At 42.3% G+C, this 18,494-nt stretch overlaps 1 protein-coding gene across 5 annotated transcripts in view; it reads left to right on the forward strand.

Moving 5' to 3' along the window:
• GLIS3 (GLIS family zinc finger 3) overlaps positions 1-18,494 on the forward strand; it is a 489,852-nt gene that overhangs the window by 402,601 nt on the left and 68,757 nt on the right. For all 5 annotated transcript variants that reach the window (XM_029055436.2, XM_039910818.1, XM_039910817.1 and 2 more), the window contains one exon: positions 6,971-7,112. In XM_029055436.2, the coding sequence (XP_028911269.1) occupies positions 6,971-7,112 (142 nt within the window). The remainder of the gene's footprint in view (positions 1-6,970; positions 7,113-18,494) is intronic.

An 18,494-nucleotide genomic window follows, 5' to 3' on the forward strand; every position in this document is an offset into this window, starting at 1 on the left:
TTACTAATAATCCAAGTGGCACTATCTTAATTTGCTGAGCATCATCAGTTCACTAGGCACTGTATAGTGTATCCTATCAAAATGCGTTCAGAATCAGCCTAAACCCCTTGAAGAATCCTACCCTTGTTTCCTTTCTGGCCAATTTTCTTCAGAAGCATATTTCTGTGGCATTTGATTTCTGCTGAACAAAGGAAGCCATGCAAGGTGATGCATAAACATGTACAACCCAGATAGAATACACTCACTGGAGAAAGACAAAACAAAAGGCCCTTTGATTGCTCGTCGTTTTCTTTGGAAGTATGTTATGCCTCAGACTAACAGCATGCCTTTGCTCCTGGAGTAAAATTTAATGAAACTGAAAATTGAAGGATCTGGGGCCTTTTCCCCTTCTAATTACTTCCACTTGACTCACTTAATCTTGGGTGATTATTCAATCATATCTGAAATGAGAAAATGACAGGAGTAGAATTTCCGTCTCTTGTTTCGAGTGCTTATAAACATTAACAGAATGGTCTTGAACAAAAACAAATACAAATCACTATTGATGGTGGCTTATTTTTATATATTAAAGCAGCACCCCCATTGTTAGGGAAGCAGCTAAAGTTTCAGAATGCAGAGCCCTTGTCAAGCCTGATGGGTGATTTCATTATTAAGGTTGAAAAACTATCATTTGGAGCAAATATTCCGTAATGGAAGGTTGTGCAGGAGCTAAGCAGCCAAAGTGTTTACCTGCACCTGGATTGGCCAAGAAATTAAGCCCATCAGAACTGGAAGATCTGGAATGCATGGAGAGTGGAAGAAACTGGTTCCTTCTCACACTGTTGGATTATTTCTTTTTGGTTAGGTCATGAGGTCAATACGAAAGATGGTATGAAAGTTATGCTTTTCCTTTCTCCCTATTTTCCCAATGAAAAGGACAATCATATAGAACAAAAATATCTATGTGACAAAGATGAAGTTACTTTTCCACGTGGTCTCTGCCACTTCTAATGCACATTTGGCAAGGTTGATCTAGCTCCTTCCTGTTGGCATGAAAAACTCTTTTGTCACACCATCGTAAATAACTAGTCTATAATTTTCTGCTTCATGGCATTATGACCCTCAAAACGGTGATCCTTAGTAGACCCAAGAGGAGGTGATCAGGAGGTGGGAGATATGAATTTCAAGCAGGATGGAGAGGATAGGTCAAATCCAAAGCCACTCTCCTTTTCTGTGTACGCAGGTTGATATGAGGTCAGGCAGTGTTGTTCGGAAGTAACTCTCTGTTAATGGTCATCAGGACAGGTCCCAACATGCGGCTTTCAGTTTCCTTAATGTCTCTGTGGACCACTCTGAATTAATCATGGTAGCCAGACAGGATCCCCACTCTTTTCCCAAACACAGTTGTCATGGTTTTATCTTCAGAGAGTTGCTTGGTGAGCTGCTCCTTTGCTGGTAATATGTGATTATCATGCTACGCCGCTGATTGTCATTTGGTTCAGGAGTCAAAATGGTGAAGCCATGTCTCAGTGCCTATAATTACACAGGTTAAAAATTCCTGAACTTAAGCTTTGCAGTATTCAAAGACTTCCACTTGAATGTCCAATTTTCTTTGGGCTCTTCCCTCAACATTTTTGGATTCCTAAGAGACCCTAAGTTCTTCAAAATAACTTGGCTAGCTAAGTTCCTAGCTAACTAGCCAAAGTTCCACTTCCTAGCCAAAGCCTAACGTGATTTATGTGTTGTGGCTTGATGATCCTATTTTAAAGAGTATATCAATCTGACTCATATTACTACCGTTTCAGGCCAACCACTTTGAAACTTCTTTTTGACATCAGTTTATCCGCTCATTACATTTAACAGTGCTCACTGTTGTCAGAGCCTGATTGTGAGGCTATCATTTTGAACGTGTGGCATGATGTTAGTCTCTAGACCAATCAAAGCACCTCTCAACTTAATATGGGAGAAAATACACAGCTTTCTACTTAGTCTTGGGTAGCCTTCCTTGGACGATACTTTGATTGTGAGGTAAGAATTTTGGAGATTGTGATTGTGAGGTGTGCTTTCATATCAACCCTAGTAGTTACATAAATTTGTGGCTTCTCTGGCTAAAAGATTGCTTCTTTGTCATTTATTGTGTGTACACATTATATACATAAAATTTCTTGGCATTGTAGAATGTATGACATTATTTAGACGAGTAAAAAATTGTTGATGGAAGAGGAAATGATGAACAAACAATAGGTTCATTGACAACTCAACCTCCCCAGCACTTCTTGCATTACTTCCCCCGAGATTTGGTCGAGTCTTCTTTTTGTAGAACATTGGATGAGTGCATGGGCTAGTGCTTATTTGCAAGGTATGAAGCATTTTTAAATGAAGTAGAAGTTTTTGTACTCTGAGTTTTCATTTTGAATTCGAGGCATAGCTATTGTGGAAATGAATACCCTAAGCCAAATTCATTTCATCTCCAATTCTCCCTATTATTGGACTTACCAGAAGTCCATGAAAGAGAAGCAGTTCTGTGAGAAACGAAATGGGCTGCAAACTTAACCATTCACTCAGAAAGCATTGAATGGCATAGCAGCAAAGTTTCTCTAGAATCCCTGTCTCAACAATTTTATTTTACAACCCATTTGCATTTACAAATGAAAAAAAATCCACATTTTCTTAATTTGGTGGTCCTTACTTTGAGATTTTCCAGTTGGACTGTCACACACGAAAATGCATTATGCAGTGTGAGAAATCATGCTGTGGGAAATGAGTGATGAAGAAAATGCAAGGTCTTTTCCTCTGTTTCTGAGACGTGGGGGAACATGAAGGCTGGAGGGTGTGGTTCTCAGATCCTAGGGACTGCAGGGACTTCCTGTGCCCTGAGTCCTGGGTGAGCGCAGAAAACTTTCTTTTCCCACTAGGTTGAAATGAGTGGCAGCACTTCCAGGGAGAGAACCTAGTAGTGAGGCAGCAGGAGTGTGGGGCTCTGCACGTACCATTACAGCTGTGCCAGGTGATGAGTGCTTAGTACAGTGCTCTGCACACAGTAAGGACTCAGTAAATGGCATCCATTTATTGATTGATCGATATGACCCCAACTCAAGTTATCACTACAGCCAATGCATCAAAAAACAGCATCAAGCCATCGGGAGGGCCGATAATCAAGATCCTGAGAATAAAAGAACAAAACAAAACAAAAACAAAACAAAGCAAAAAAATTCCTATTGGAACAAAAAGGAATCCAGCTGTAAGTATCGCCATGAACAATGAACGGACACTTCTCCAAAGCACTGCCAGGCAGCAATCCAGAGTGTGGATTTGGCGGGTAGACATAATCAACACCGGTCTAATGGAAATGACTTAAATATGAATAAATGGTTTTCTGCCAAGCAGGAACTGCATCTATAGATCCATGTAGTGCTTCATGACTAAAACAAAATGGAGGCTGACAAAATCCTGTGATGGAGCATGTAGATCAAGCTAAGCAACTAATGGTGGAAGTCCAAGATTGAAGAGATGAAAGGGATAAACTGACTGCCACTCATCTAAGATCTTGATTCTATTTATTGCCATAGTTCTTGTCTGTCTGTCTCCCCCGACTAGACCGTAAGCCCGTCCAAGGGGAGGGACTGTCTCTATCTGTTACTGATTTGTACATTCCAAGCGCTTAGTACAGTGCTCTGCACATAGTAAGTGCTCAGTAAATACTACTGAATGAATGAATGAAATCATCACTAAAGAAACAATATGGCCTTGCATTAGTGAGCAATACAGATGGATTCACCCCCGTCACAGGCAAAGGGAAGCTTTGGATGGCTATAGCAATTGAGAATGAGTTTTACTTGCTCTAGACATCTGCCTCTCTTTCATTACGCTTGTGAGGATCTGTAGAATGGTGCTCAATCAATCAACCAACACATTCCCCATCCACTGACTCTGAGTAATTTTCATTAAATCAATCCTGGGGATGTTTCCTTTCATGCCCACAATCTTAACAGCTGCTCGGTAGACAGAGCAGATTTGCATGCAGCAATTAGAAGGCAGGTTGCTCTTCTTGAGCAGAGAGGCTTGGGAAAGATTGGGCTACCCAGAGTCAGGTTCAGAAACAGTGACAGTAATAACAATAATAATGATGGCATTTGTTAAATGCTTACTAGGTACCAAGCACTGTTCTAAGCGCTGGGGTGGATACAAGGTAATCAGGTTGACCCCACGTGGGGCTCACAGTCTTAATCCCCATTTTACAAATGAGGTAACTGAGGCACAGAGAAGTCAAGTGACTTGCCCAAAGTCACACAGCTGATCGGTGGCGGAACTGGGATTAGAACCCACGACCTCTGACTCCCAAGCCCGTGCTCTTTCCACTAAGCCACACTGCTTCTGCAAGTGGCAAACCAGCCCCGCAGCAAAGAATGTTTTTATCCGTGCTCACAATGTGCACTGGCTTGTTGGGTCCTTCACTGGCCTTTGCAGCCACATTCACATGCATGCGGAGAAGCTCACCCATCAGTAGCATCATAGTGGAGAGCAAACAGCTATACCTATCATTTTGTCTGCCAAGAAACAATTGAGCCATTTTTAGTGTAGCATTCAGATGAATGAATGCAGATTCATTAAAACAAGAAAGTTCTGTGTATAAACCAGAGTTTATATACAGGTCTATATAAACTGCCCCACGATATAAAATGGAGACTGAAGCTTTAGTGAAAGGGGTTTGATGAAAGCTATAGTACTACTGTTAATGATTTTGAAACTATGCAAAATGTGCATGTCTTTGGCTCTGGGAATACCTTAATTTCAGGCAAAGACCCCGTTACTACTGATAAGAATAAAAGCCAAAGAATGGGTATGTAATAGAAAGCAGATGGGTGTTCATGTTTGCTCTCAGTAAAACATCTGGACCCCAGAGAACACACAGTATAAAAGATAAATTAGACATGATTAACAGATCTCATGCTAACTTTGATTTTTTTTGCTTTCAGTTTTTCTTAGGCTGCATGTGTTAGATTAGGGTTGAAATAACAAACAGACCTTGTAACCTCCCTCAGCATATTAGAAATAATTTGCATAGATTCTTTGTAAGAGATAAAAATGTGGAATGGTGTGTGCCAAAGCTGAGCAAATGGTTGGGTAAAATAATTAGCTCTTGTATTCTACATGTGCTATATGATCTTCTCCTCTCAGTCAGGGTCACCGTATCATTTTTGCTTTCCTGGACTGAATACAAGGCATATGTTTATGAGGTCTGGAGTAAACTGTTTTCTATACAGCAGCTGGCTGATAAAGAAGAATATAATACTGACCATTGGAGATTTTCTTTAGCCTCTTCCATTATTCAGGCGCTGCAGAAGACTCTTTCTTCCTAGTATTTCAGAATGAATGTTCTGTAAATTATCCTATTTTATCAGTATGGATTGATGTAATATAATTAAATATAATGCCACAGTGATTAGCATTATTATCAAACTCAATGTGCCTCCTGTATGGAATGACTGTGCAGCCTTACATGGGGAAGACATAAAGAGGAAAGGAGAGTGGAGAGAAGCTGCTTTTCCCTCCCTGGCTCCTGGGAATCTTTTGCCGCGTGTCAGGAGTCTGACAGACGTGTCAAGTTCAGTGTTATTGATGCTTCTTTTCTACAAAAAAAAAGGTGGCTGTTCATTGAAGTTTATGCCAAGACTGGCTCTAGGACATGGAGGGAAGGGGGAGGGAATGGGGAAGAGAGAGAAAGCCCTTACCTTTTCCGAACCTATGTGTTGGCCTAGTGGAAAGAGCATAGACCAGGGAGGCAGAGGACCTGGGTTCTAATCTCGGCTTTGCCATTGTCCCTGCCATGTGACCCTGGGCAAGTCGCTTACCTTCTTCGTGCCTCAGTTTCTTCATCCATAAAATGGGGATTTAATACCCGTTCTCACTCCCCCTTAGACTGGGAGTGCCCAAGTGGGACGGGGACTATGTCCAACCTGATTATCTTGTAATCTCTAGACTGTAAACTCACTGTGGGCAGGGGACATGTCTATTATATTGCTGTGTTGTGCTCTCCCAACCACGTAGTACAGTGCCCTACACACGGTAAGCGATCAGTAAGTACGACCGATTGATTTGATTGATTGATCTCTCCCAGTGCTCAGTTCAGTTCTTGGCACAAAAGGAGTGCTTCATTCCTGTTGTGACTTAACACCTGTTGGGTACCTCTGTGTTTTTTTCAACTCCTCCCTCCCACCCTTTACAGAAATAAGGGAATTCTGCTCTTTTGCATTTCTGCAGATAAATAGCCTACTTTGTTATGTATCAAAGATGGGAGTACAGATGGCCAAAGGCTGTGCCTTTAAAGGCACGGATGCCTCGCTGGCCATCCCGCACCTGATCTATGTCCTCACTTCTGGACAGAAGTCAGTTGCACCTGCAGCATTATTCTGAATATACATCACTGCAACCCTGGCCAGTGCCACCACAGGAAGCAGTGTGGCCTAGTGTATAGAGCACAGGCCTGGAAGCCAGAGGACCTGGGTTCTAATCCCAACTCCACCATTTCCCTGCCGTGTGACCTCGGCCAAGTCACTTCACTTCTCTGTGTCTCAGTTTCCTCAACTGCGATACCTGTTCTCACTCCTACTTGACTACGAGCCCCATTCGTTCAGTCGTTCAGTAGTATTTATTGAGCCCTTACTGTTTGCAGAGCACTGTACTAAGTGCTTGGGAAAGTACAACACAACAATAAACAGTGGCATTCCCCATGTGGGACAGGGACCGTATCCGGCCTGATTAGCTTGTATCTACTGTTTAGAACAGTGCTTGACACATATTAAGGGCTTAACAAATACCATAAAAACCCCCTCCAAGAGTAGAAGAGACAAGACAGGACTGAGAGTGTTCTGGAATAACAGGCCCTTTTTCAAGATGCCCAGGTCCTGCTTTCTTGCCCTTCCAGTGGGTGTCACCAGTACCTTTCTTTTTTGATAGCTTTTCTTCTCTATTTTTTTTTCCCTTTGCCTAGTTGCGGTCCAGTATGGAGCTCGACCAGGACATCCTCAATGATTGCCTAACTATTCAACCTCTTCAGCCTGCCACTTCCCCTCATGATGCCACAGACAACTCACTGGGACGATCTCCAGGGCCTGTTCATGACATCTATTCAGGTAACAAATGAGATCAAAAGGCAAAGTGACATTAAATGCCCGTGTCTCCTTTTTCCTCACTTTGCCACATTGCACCCGGGAGGAGAAATGCCATATCTTTCTCCATTATTTCTGGAACGCCTCCCAAGGAGAAAATTTGCTATAGATTGGAAAGGATCTTTTCTGTCTCTAAATTGATTTAGGCAGTTGACTGCTTTTTCTTTAAGGAAACCAAGGTTAGGAAAACATTTGTTCTTGTGGAATTGGAGTCCTGCCAAGAGTACAATTCACCCATCTCTTCTGGGCACCTTAAATTCATTAAACTTGGTTGGGAACTCAAAGGAAATATTTCTCTCTTAGCTGTGGTTTCGTTTTAAAATGGAGGCCCCCAAGCAAGTCCAGAGGAAGAAGGCCCCAGTACTACAGAGGGGTGTGGGAAAAGTGTGCCCCTATGGGCAACCCCTATGGGCAACTTTGTACATTCATCTAATGGATTCTACTGAGTACTTACTATCTGTTTGTCTACAGAATATGGCACTCAGCACTTGGAAATGCATAATAGTAAAATACACAGCCCCTGGCTTGAGGCCTTCACAGACAAATGGTAGAAGGAGGAGGAGGAATGGCACTAATTGTGTGATACCTGAGTATAATGTATTGTAATTCTTAGAAAGGTACAACAGACATGTCCCCTGACCTCAAGGAGCTTATCATCAAACAGGGGGACATAAGCACTTAGTACACTGCTGTGCACTGTAAGTAAGCGCTCAGTAAATACTATTGAATGAATAAATAAAGCTCCAGAGGTGCTAGAGAAAACAGGACACCTGCAGGAATGAGGGGTGGGGATGAAGGGTGAATTCTGATTTTAAGCTCTTCCACTAGATTGTAAACTTAGTGAGGGCAGGAATCTTGTCTACCAAGTCTACTGTCCTCTCCTAAGCACATAGTTCAGTGCACGGCACAGGCTAAATGCTCAGTAAATACCTTGGATGGATGGATTGATTTTTGAGCTCATTTTCCTGTGAGGGCTGTTTGGGATAACTTACATGCTGGTTTCAGCTATATGTGGGCTGGATGTGAGATTTCTAACTGAGCAAAGTAAAACCCAAACCTTTGCATTTTAAAAGAAGAACTACTAGTAGTATTATTACTAGTAATATTACTAGTAGTATTGAGAAGCAGCATGGCTCATTGAAAAGAGCACGGGCTTGGGAGTCAGAGGTCATGGGTTTTAATCCCGGTCCGCTGCTTTTCAGCTGTGTGACTTTGGGCAAGTCGCTTCACTTCTCTGTGCCTCAGTTACCTCATCTGGAAAATGGGGATTAAGACTGTAAACCCCACGTAGGACAACCTGATCACTTTGTATCCTCCCCAGTGCTTAGAACAGTGCTTTGCACATAGTAAGCACTTAACAATTGCCCTCGTTATTATTATTATGATTCATGGTATTTATGAAACACTGACTGGCCTGGGCAATTGAAGTCAAAAATGCCACCCAGATTGTGAGTTTCTGGGACAAGAAGAATACCAGTATCAACTCTGTTAGGAATGGGAGGCAGAGGAGGTGATTCAGGAGGGGATGTTTTTGCCACATCAAGGGTGTTGGAGGTCAAGGAATTTGGGTGGGAATAGGAGGAAGGAGATGGGGTGATCCCTGGAGGGTGCAATGGGGTCCAGAGAAGGTTAGTTTATTAGTGTGGGGGAGAACTGGGCGTACGTGAAGGCAGAGGAGCCAGAGAGCAAGGGCTTGAAGAGATCAGCAAGAAAGGGGAAGAGGGTTGGAACAAGTGTTTTTGAGAGGTGAGAGGGTATGGAGTCCATGGCACAGGTAGGAGGATTAGACTTTAAGAGCAGATAGAAGACGGTTTCTGAAGAGGCAGCTTAGAAAGAAGAAAATGTGGAAATAGGAGCAGGGAAGCTTGAAGGAGGAGAAGGTGGCCATTGGGGGACTTGACCACTGATGGCCTTTATCTTACCACCAGAGTAATTGGCAAGGAGTGAAGAGATGGAAGAGGTGGGTGCAGTGAGGACTTCAGGGGATCTGGACTAGTGGGGGACTGTGGGTGTCGGGGGGAAATGAAGGAGGCATAGAAGTAGATCACAGGACAGAATCAGAGCTACCTGCAATACTATACCTCTAGTGAGTAGACACCCTGTTCTAGGCAGGATGGTCACAGGTTTTGAGGTTCCTTTCCCCCTTTCTCTTTCTGCCTTCTTACTTTTCCTTTACTCTCTCTTTTCTTCTTTGTTTTTTCCACCTTGCCTCTCATCTCTCTGTTTCCTTCTTTCATTTTTCCTTTAGTCCTCCTGATCCTCTTTTGGCCCCACCCTCTGAATGCCTCCCTCATCTGGTCACTGTCATTATCCCTTTCCCTTTTTCAATCCTCTTCACTGGATTTACTTTGAGAAATAACCAACTGAGCATCAAAGTATTTCATTTAAGAACTGAGACAGAAAAAGTCTTTCATCAATTAATTCACAACACCACAGTTGCATCACCCACCCATAGCCCGTATGTGTTTGATTCCTATCCACAGTTCTTTTGTATATTTGCATATTTTCTGTATTTGTATGTTTATTTTATTGAATATTCAATTACTTATTCAGCTATTTCATTCTGATGTATTTTTACCTCTTATTGCTGTATCCTGTTTCTCTTTAGTTGTCATAGTAATAGCATTTATTGAACTCCTACTGAGAGCAAATGCACTGTACTAAGCACTTGGGAAAATACAAAATAAGTGAGTTACCCATTTCCTGTGCACAGGGAGCTTACACTTTAATAGGGGTTACGGACATCTTTGTAAACGATCGTTTTCTGGATTCTTTCTGTTGTTCTTTCTGAGTACTTTGCCCTTAGCACTCAGTAGGTGCTCAAGAAATGCCATTGATTGTACCCTTTGGGCATTTGGTAGTCACCCCTCCCTCAGCCCCACAGCACTCATGTAACATATCCACAATTCATGTATTAATTTTAATGTCCGTCTCCCTCTCTAAAAATAATAATAATAATGGTATTTGTTAAGTGCTTACTGTGTGCCAGGCACTGTACTAAGCATTGGGGTGGATACAAGCAAATTGGGTTGGACATAGTCCCTGTCCCACGTGGGGCTCCTCATTTTACAGATGAGGTACCTGAGGCCCTGAGAAGTGAAGTGACTCGCCCAAGGTCTCACAGCAGACAGGCAGCGGAGCCAGGATTAGAACCCATGACCTTCTGACTTCCAGGCCAATGCTCTATCCACTGCGCCATGCTGCTTCTCTATTTTACTATAAGCTCGTTGTGGGCTTGGTCCCTATCTACCAACTCTGTTGTATTGAACACTCCCAAGTGCTCTGCTCGTAGAAAGTTTTCAATAATGCCACCGATTGAATGATTGGCTAATGGGTAGAAAGGGTGGTCTATCCAGGAAGGACATAATTTCCTTTCGAAGCTGCTATAATTGTGTCAGTCGAGTGAAAGACGGGCTTTTTATATTTTCAAACTTGACAGTTGGCCATATATATTTGTGCAGAAAATTACCATTCAGCAACTATTAGTGGAAGCTCTGGGACCTCAAAATTAATGAATATTTATTGAATGCCCACTATGGGCTAGGTCCTCTCCTGGGAATTATAAAGGTTTATAGGGTGTTTATAGGTTTCCAGAGTTTATAAAGAGTTATTTTCAACCGAAAGGATGGAATGAGTCTCACAAGTCTCTCTGGGGCTAAAAAGTACATGGATGCAAGAAGATATATACATTACACATATACACTTATACAAAACAACACAAAAAGGACATATGTTACATAGATGCATGAGGTGGGTGTATTGTTTGGGGTTAATTTTTAACTGGGGCTGAGAACCGGTCACTGTGCTGGCGTTGTAAGGCAAAGCAATTCAGGTGACCTCTCTGGGTCTCAATTTCTTCCTTTGCACAAATACTAATCATGGTGTTTATGTGTCTACTATGTGCCAAGCACTATACTAAGTGTAGGTACGAGATCATCAGGCCTCTCTATCAGTGGTATTTATAGAACGCTTTCGATGTGTAAGTGTAAGCGCGTGGGAGAGTACAATACAAGGTCAGACACAGTCTCTGTCCCACACTGAAGCTCACAGTCTAAGGGGAGGGTTAACAGATATTTAACTGCCATTTTACATGACAACACTGAGACACCGAGAAGCCTTGGGCGGGTCACACAGCAGGCAAGTGGCAGAGCCAGGATTAGAAGCCGGGTCCTGTGACTCCCAAGCCCATGCTCCCCGTCCACTAGGCCAAGCTGTTTCTCTATGGATTTGTCGATTTTAAGCGGTCTTGGCTGTCTCATCAGGATGTGATAAGATATTAGGAGATAAAACCGTAAAAGCTCCTCAGGAAGAAAATGCCTGAAAATACAAGTTGTAATTATGGCTGAGGTTTTACACCCGCCCAAGTGACGGAAATCAAAATTCTGTTCCCTGCCGGCACATGCTTCATTTTGTATGTAATTTTAATGCCTTCATGGGATGTAGAGCTGCTTAATTTTGTGTTTGTTCAATTTCCCCACATCCACTTACTCCACTGTATTCATGTTAGTTTTTCACACAAGATTAAGCCAAATTATACGGTTCTACAATATGCACAAATTTTTGCTGTAAAAATATTTCTGCGGGTGAGCAAAAACAATTTCATAGCCGCAGAGAGGGAAGGTTCAGTGAGGCTGGGTTATGGTTGCTGTGGGAACCAGACTTTAAAATTCTTAGCTTTTATTCATAAAAATAAAATCTCAATCACTTTGTGATATTAATGCTTTTTCCTCTAGCTTCAGGCCTTTGGTTCCAAAAAATAAAATAAAAAGGAATTTTAAAAGGGAGTCGGACACTGGTAGGGTTCTTGCAAATACTTTCATGTAGATAAAATTCTATCCCATGTCACTTCCATAATCAATAAGTATTGTCCAGTGAGGTTCTTAGAAGTTGGGAGGTTATCATAACAAAGGTTATGAAATCATGTTTTCAATTTATCGGGTCGATGTACAGGGCCTAAAAATGGAAATAAGAAAGACTATTTCTAGAATTAGCCCCTGAAGTACAGCTGATGCTGAATAGATTACAGTCATTTCTGCAGTGTCTTCTGGTATTAGTCAACAAACCAGATGACCAAGTATTCCTGAATTATTGCAGGCAGTTCTACTAAATAACTTTGTCTAAATCCATGGAGAGCTATCACAGTCCTTTCAGCCAAACTAAAATCTCTGTCAAGACAGTGGATTTCCTCAGGGATTCAGGGTAGATGTGTACTTGGCATCTTATGGCGATGACTTCTATTAGCATCGTCTTAAGTATGCACATTACCCGGATTTTGAGACCTAACCTCATACTTTGGCCAGAATTGTTGGATCCTTTCATTTATAGAGATAGCTCTGCCCAAGATGTCTATATAATTGAAGTTAAAGGGTATTTTTGACTATGAATTGTACTTACACCTTACATACATAAGCACAGCTAAATTCCACTGCTAACCCTCCTGCCCATGAAATGAGCAATACCACTGTCACCATTTTGTAGCGGGAGAATTTAAGGTAATAGGATAAATCTAATTTCTTCCAGTTACAGGGACCACACTGTGTTGTCTTAAATTACATTTTAGCTCTCTTCTGATAAAAATTACAAAAGATCTCAGTCCTTTTCAGTCATCTCTAATTATCCAAGGGTCATTAAGAGCAAATATATTATGTGGTGGTTTAGAACTGTATCCTTGATTTTTGTGTCTGAGAATTTCCTTTTCCCTCAACTGCATCTAAATAGTTTGTTTAAATATACTTCTCTCTAGGAAGCAGAGTGGTCTAGGGGAAAGAGCACGGGCCTGGGAGTCAGAGGACCTGGGTCCTAAACCTGGCTCTGCCACTTGGCTGCTGTGTGACCTTGGGCAAGTCACTTAACTGCTCTGTGCCTCAGTTTCCACAACTGTGAAATGAGGATTCCGTGCCCGTTCTCATACCTACTTCAGACTGTGAGCCCCCTCTGGGACAGGGACTGGGTCGAACCTGATTGATCTGTATCTACACCAATGCTTAGAACAGTGCTCGACACATTCATTCATTCAATCGTATTTACTGAGCGCTTACTATGTGCAGAGCACTGTACTAAGTGCTTGGAATAGAAAGTTCTTAACAAATGCCATTATTATTACCATGATAACTTATGGCACATCTTCAGAATTGCCACTCAATTTGGGACATACATAGAAGAGGAATAAATTCAGTGGCATCCTCAAGAACTAGACAGGTGGTAATAATATTAATGATACTTATTGAACACCTACCTACTCAATGCAATATATTAAGCATCTGGGATGTACAAAAGAAGTACAAGTTATGTTCCCTAAACACACTCTAATGGGGGAGACAGAACTCACAAGCCACCAGATTCGAAAATGTAAGAAAGAGCACTGTTCATTTCTTTGACTAAGGCTACATGAACTTTAAGTATTAATGATAACATTGCTGGCATTTCACATTTCTGGCTTTCCACAAGACCATCACCCAAGAATCACCATAAGGTAGACTTGCCAAGGAGCACCTTTCTTAGACGTTTGCAACCAGTAGTCCAGTCGTGATTAGTGATTCTTCCAATCTGCCACAAAGTACTGTTATTTTTCCTGATTGGTTATGGAGGGTCTCCTTGAGTTGGTACTGGGTAACAGGAGTGGAGGTGATTTAGAAATCAGTGCTGATAGGTTAGTGGCAATCCTGAGCTACAGATTGAGAAGCAGTCTGTCCTAGTGGAAGGAGCAGGGGCCTGGGAGTCAGAGGACCTGGGTTCTAATCCCGATTATGCCATTTGTCTGCCGGGTGACCCTGGGCGAGTCACTTAACCTCTCCGAGCCTCAGTTTGCTCATCCGTAAAATGGGGATCAATGAGTCGATCACTCAGTGGTATTTACTGAGCACTTACCGTGTTCAGAGCACTGTACTGAGTGCTCAGGAAAATACAATACAATAAAGCTGGTAGACACTATCTCTGCCCACAAGGAGCTTACGGTCAACAGAAGGAGAAAGATATTAAAAGAAATTACAGTTAGGAGAAATAGTAGAGTAGAAGGCTATGTGCATAAGTGCTGTGGGGCTGAGGAGAGTATCAAAGTAATAATAATAATAATAATGTTGGTATTTGTTAAGCGCTTACTATGTGCAGAGCACTGTTCTAAGCGCTGTGATAGATACAGGATAATCAGGTGGTCCCACATGAGGCTCACAGTTAATCCCCATTTTACAGATGAGGAAACTGAGGCGCAGAGAAGTTAAGTGACTTGCCCACAGTCACACAGCTGACAAGTGGCAGAGGTGGGATTCGAACCCATGACCTCTGGCTCCCAAGCCCGGCCTCTTTCCACTAAGCCACGCTGTACTTAAGGGGTCCACAGTCAAGTGCTCAGTCAATGAAGATGGGAAGGTGGATAGGTGACATGAGGGTTTAGTCAGGGAAGGCCCATACCTGTTCTCCCCCCTACCTAGGCTTTGAGCCTCATGTGGGTCAGGGACTGTATCCAACTTAATTAGCTGGTATCTAGAGTGTTTGACACATAGTAAGCACTTTAAAATGCCACAATTATCATTATTATTATCGTTGTTGTTGTTGTTGTTGTATGTAATGGGCTGTCACCCATAGAATGGCAATGCTCAACATGATGTCTGTAGGAAGCTGGCAAAGGCACCGTGGCAATCTGGACAGACAAAGGAGGGAGGCTTTGGTCTGCCCAAAGCCTGGATCATCAATCACTGTCTCATACTGCTTATGGTTGACATTTCCAAGGTCATGATCCTACAGATGCAAAGCACAATATTCGATTTAAAATTGGAAGCATCTGGATCTATTTGTGAAAAATTATAAAGCAATGATTTTATTATGTCATGTGGGCAAGTTGGCATTAAATCTCTCAATCGGTTAATGGTATTTATTGAAAGTTTACTGTGTGCAGAGCACTCTACAAGCAAATCGGGTTGGACACAGTCCCTGTCCCACATGGGGCTCAGAGTCTTAATCCCCATTTTACAGAAGAGGTAACTGAGGCACAGAGAAGTGAAGCGACTTGCCAAGGCCACACAGCAGACAAGTGGTGGAGCCGGGATTAGAACCCGTGACCTTCTGACTCCCAGGCCTGTGCTCTATCCGCTACGTCATGCTGCTTTCATATATGTACTTAAATGCTGGGGGATAGGGTGAGTATCTAAGTGAAGTGCTTAAGGGGGTGGAAACTCACATGCAGAGCTGATGCGGTAGGGAGGGGAATAGGGTGAGGAGATGAGAGAGAAATCAGGGAAGCCTTCCTGGGGAGATCCAACTTTAGACACAGATATGCTCAAGACACAGTAAGTAGATTGGTGTTAGAGGAGTGAAATGGGAGAGCTGGGTTGTAGTGGGAGAGGAGTGAGGATCAGTAGGAGGGAGAGAGCAGATTGAGACCTCTCCTCTCCCACCCCCGCAGTCTTGCATTTCCTCTCGCCTTGGGACAAGTCTTCCTGGACTGAATAGAATTTTCTCTTCCATTTGAGATCCTGGAGCTTGGCAGAACCTTGAAGTTTTATAGGGGGCAGAAAGACAGCTAGGCATCTATCCTCCCAGGTTGCTTTAGGACTCATAATTTCTTCACTCATTGTAGACCTGGCTGCATGGTGTGGAAATGCAATTGGCAAGCTAACACAGGAGATTGGATCCCCTCAGGGAAAATCTATTTGTCAGAGAAGCTGAATATTCATGTCACTGTCCCTACATCAGTAAAGTCTCATTTTATCTTATTTACTTCGGCTCCCTAGTGAACAGCAGGACTCTTAAGCTCAGAGTTAATAGGCATGTTCTCCAGGGCTGAACCTTCTCTTTAGTTAATAGATCCATTTCCCTAACACATTTGTGTATCCATTGCCATAGCTTGCCATCGGTTGACACATGTTTGTTTTCTTTGTCTTGGTGCACAGAAGACAGGTACTATTGTTTGCCATCAATTAGCTTGGGGTATTGTGTCAGGGATGTACAAACTAGTGTCATTTCACTCTGACAGCTACCCAATCCAATTGAAAAAAGAAGTGTTTCATTATCCACTCATCAGGACTGCTAGATAATGATATGCTTCATGGCAAAGTGGAATAAAAAAGACAGGCAGAAAGAATAGATTTTTTAGGAAATAGCAATATTAAAATTATTCATGCCGCAAGGAGGAGAAAAAGATTACAAAGATGACTGTGGCGCCTTAAAGAAACTACTTTTCCATAATACAAAAAGAATGAAGCAATGATATCTTCCCTAAATATGGAAGGATAGCGGGGATGCATTCGGAATGAGGAAAGAGGTAATAGAATCTGTACTTGATGTAGCCCTTAACGACAAGGGTATTCGATTTAATGTAGAGTTCTCCAATTAACTAGCAGGTCATATGTGCCCCTATAAGGAGCCATATGAAACATTTTTTCTCACGAAAAGTTTTCTTCTGTGTGTTCTTTTTTAGTCACTGAAGACTCGTATTTTCTTCCAAACCATTATGAAAATTGCTAATTATCTAAATGTCGGTCAAGGCACGCGCTCTCTAATACGAGTTTTCTTTAGGGCAGGGTTCGTCAAGAATGTATCCCCCCGCTATAGGAATACCATGTGTCCTTCAAAATAATCAAAGCTCGAAGGAAGAAATTGTGTTGTCATTTGAAGAGCAGTCCATTTCCACTTTTTAATGATGTGCAGTTATGGGGGAAAATCTTTTATGCTGAAATGTATTCTGATTTGTCTTGAGGAAGGCGTGCACTAGTACCAAAAATGGGTGGGCTTTAAACTCTTGATGCGTGGATTTTTTTTATTATTATTATTTTAAAAGATTGAGGAGAGACATGAACAAACTTACCACTGTCAAGTATGACATCATGTTTTTCTGCCAAGTGATTTAGTTGGCTCATCATCCATTTTCACATTCCATAGTTCAGCTTGCAGAGAGAAGATGCATTCCCATCTAGCAACAAACAGCACAGAGCAGAAATTTAATCTTATCCATCTGCTCCTAGCAGTAGGGGCGATTTTCTGGGAGACATTCTAGACATTTAGTAGCCCTGGGGAGATTTTTTTTCGGCTCTCAGAGCTCCAGACGGGGACCAGAGAGGGTTGGGAAGGCAAGAAAGAATATTTGAGTAGAACCACTTCTAGTACAGTAGTTCTCATTAGACTGTAAACTCTTTGAGGGCAGAGACTGTGCCTAACTGCATCGTACTTTCCATTGATTGATTTCGCTCTCCCCTCTGCCTCCCAACACGCACATTGCCCAGGTTGCCCAGGTCCTATTACTCTAGGAGTCCCTCACCTGGTGATAATTCCCACCCCAGTCCACCTGTCCCGAAGACAATGATTTTGAGGATGTGTTTCATCAATCAGTCTCTCAGTACCAAGTGCTTGTGAGAGTTCAGTAGAGACAGTAGACATGGCCCCTGAGGCCAAGGAACTTACAGTCTGGTGAGGGAGACATTCAAATAAATTACACACAGTAGGAAAGAGTTAGTTGCAAGGTTAGAGATGATCATTTCTTAAGTGCTTACACTGCGCTAGACTCAGGGGAAGATGCAAGATAATTGTCAGACACAGTCCCTGTCGTACGTGGGGCTCACAACCGAAAGGGTAGGGAGAATAGGTCCCCATTTTACAGATGAAGAATCTGAGGCCCAGAAAAGTTCAGTGACTTACCCAAGGTCACATATCAGGCCCGTGGCAGAGCCCGGATTAGAACTCAGGTCCTCTGACTCCGAGGTCTGTGCTCTTTTCCCTAAGCCCCACTGCTTCTCAAGTTAGTAGCAATATGGCAAATGATGGGCAAAACCATGAAGAGCTCCCCACTACGTCTCTTTCTTTGTGCACTATTGACACACCAGACATTACTGTAGTCATTGATACTTTGTGCTAAGGGATATAGTCTGCTTTAATTGCTCATCTATAGCTCCTTTGAACTTTGACTGAAAAAAGAATATTCTCTTCTTTCCTTCCTGCCTCCCTTTTCATCGAATCAATATGTTTCCTAAAAGCCCTTGAAATTCTTAATACGGAATAAGGCACATGGATACCAGCTGCTTGCTTTCTAAATGAAATAATTCAGTCAAATTCTTGCCTGTATTTTATAGCTAGGAAACTTTCATTTTAAATGTGGCTGGGTTTTGTAAGTGATGAAAAGACAAAAGCCTGTAACCACATTTTTTTTTTTTTGCATTCTTCAAAATATTTCAATGGTTATAGTCACCCTTTCACAATTAGGACGTGCAGGCAAATATATAAAAATGTAATACCCCAGAACTGAACTTTGTATGTAAACTTGAACCACACAAACAGCCTTCAACTAGACTATAAAATGGGGAGGCCACTGGGATAGCGTTAACCCTTGCCATCCCAGATGTTTGGCAACGACTTGCTTGT

This window comes from Ornithorhynchus anatinus, chromosome X5 (genome assembly GCF_004115215.2).
Source record: "Ornithorhynchus anatinus isolate Pmale09 chromosome X5, mOrnAna1.pri.v4, whole genome shotgun sequence".
NCBI classification, from domain to species: Eukaryota; Metazoa; Chordata; class Mammalia; order Monotremata; family Ornithorhynchidae; genus Ornithorhynchus; species Ornithorhynchus anatinus.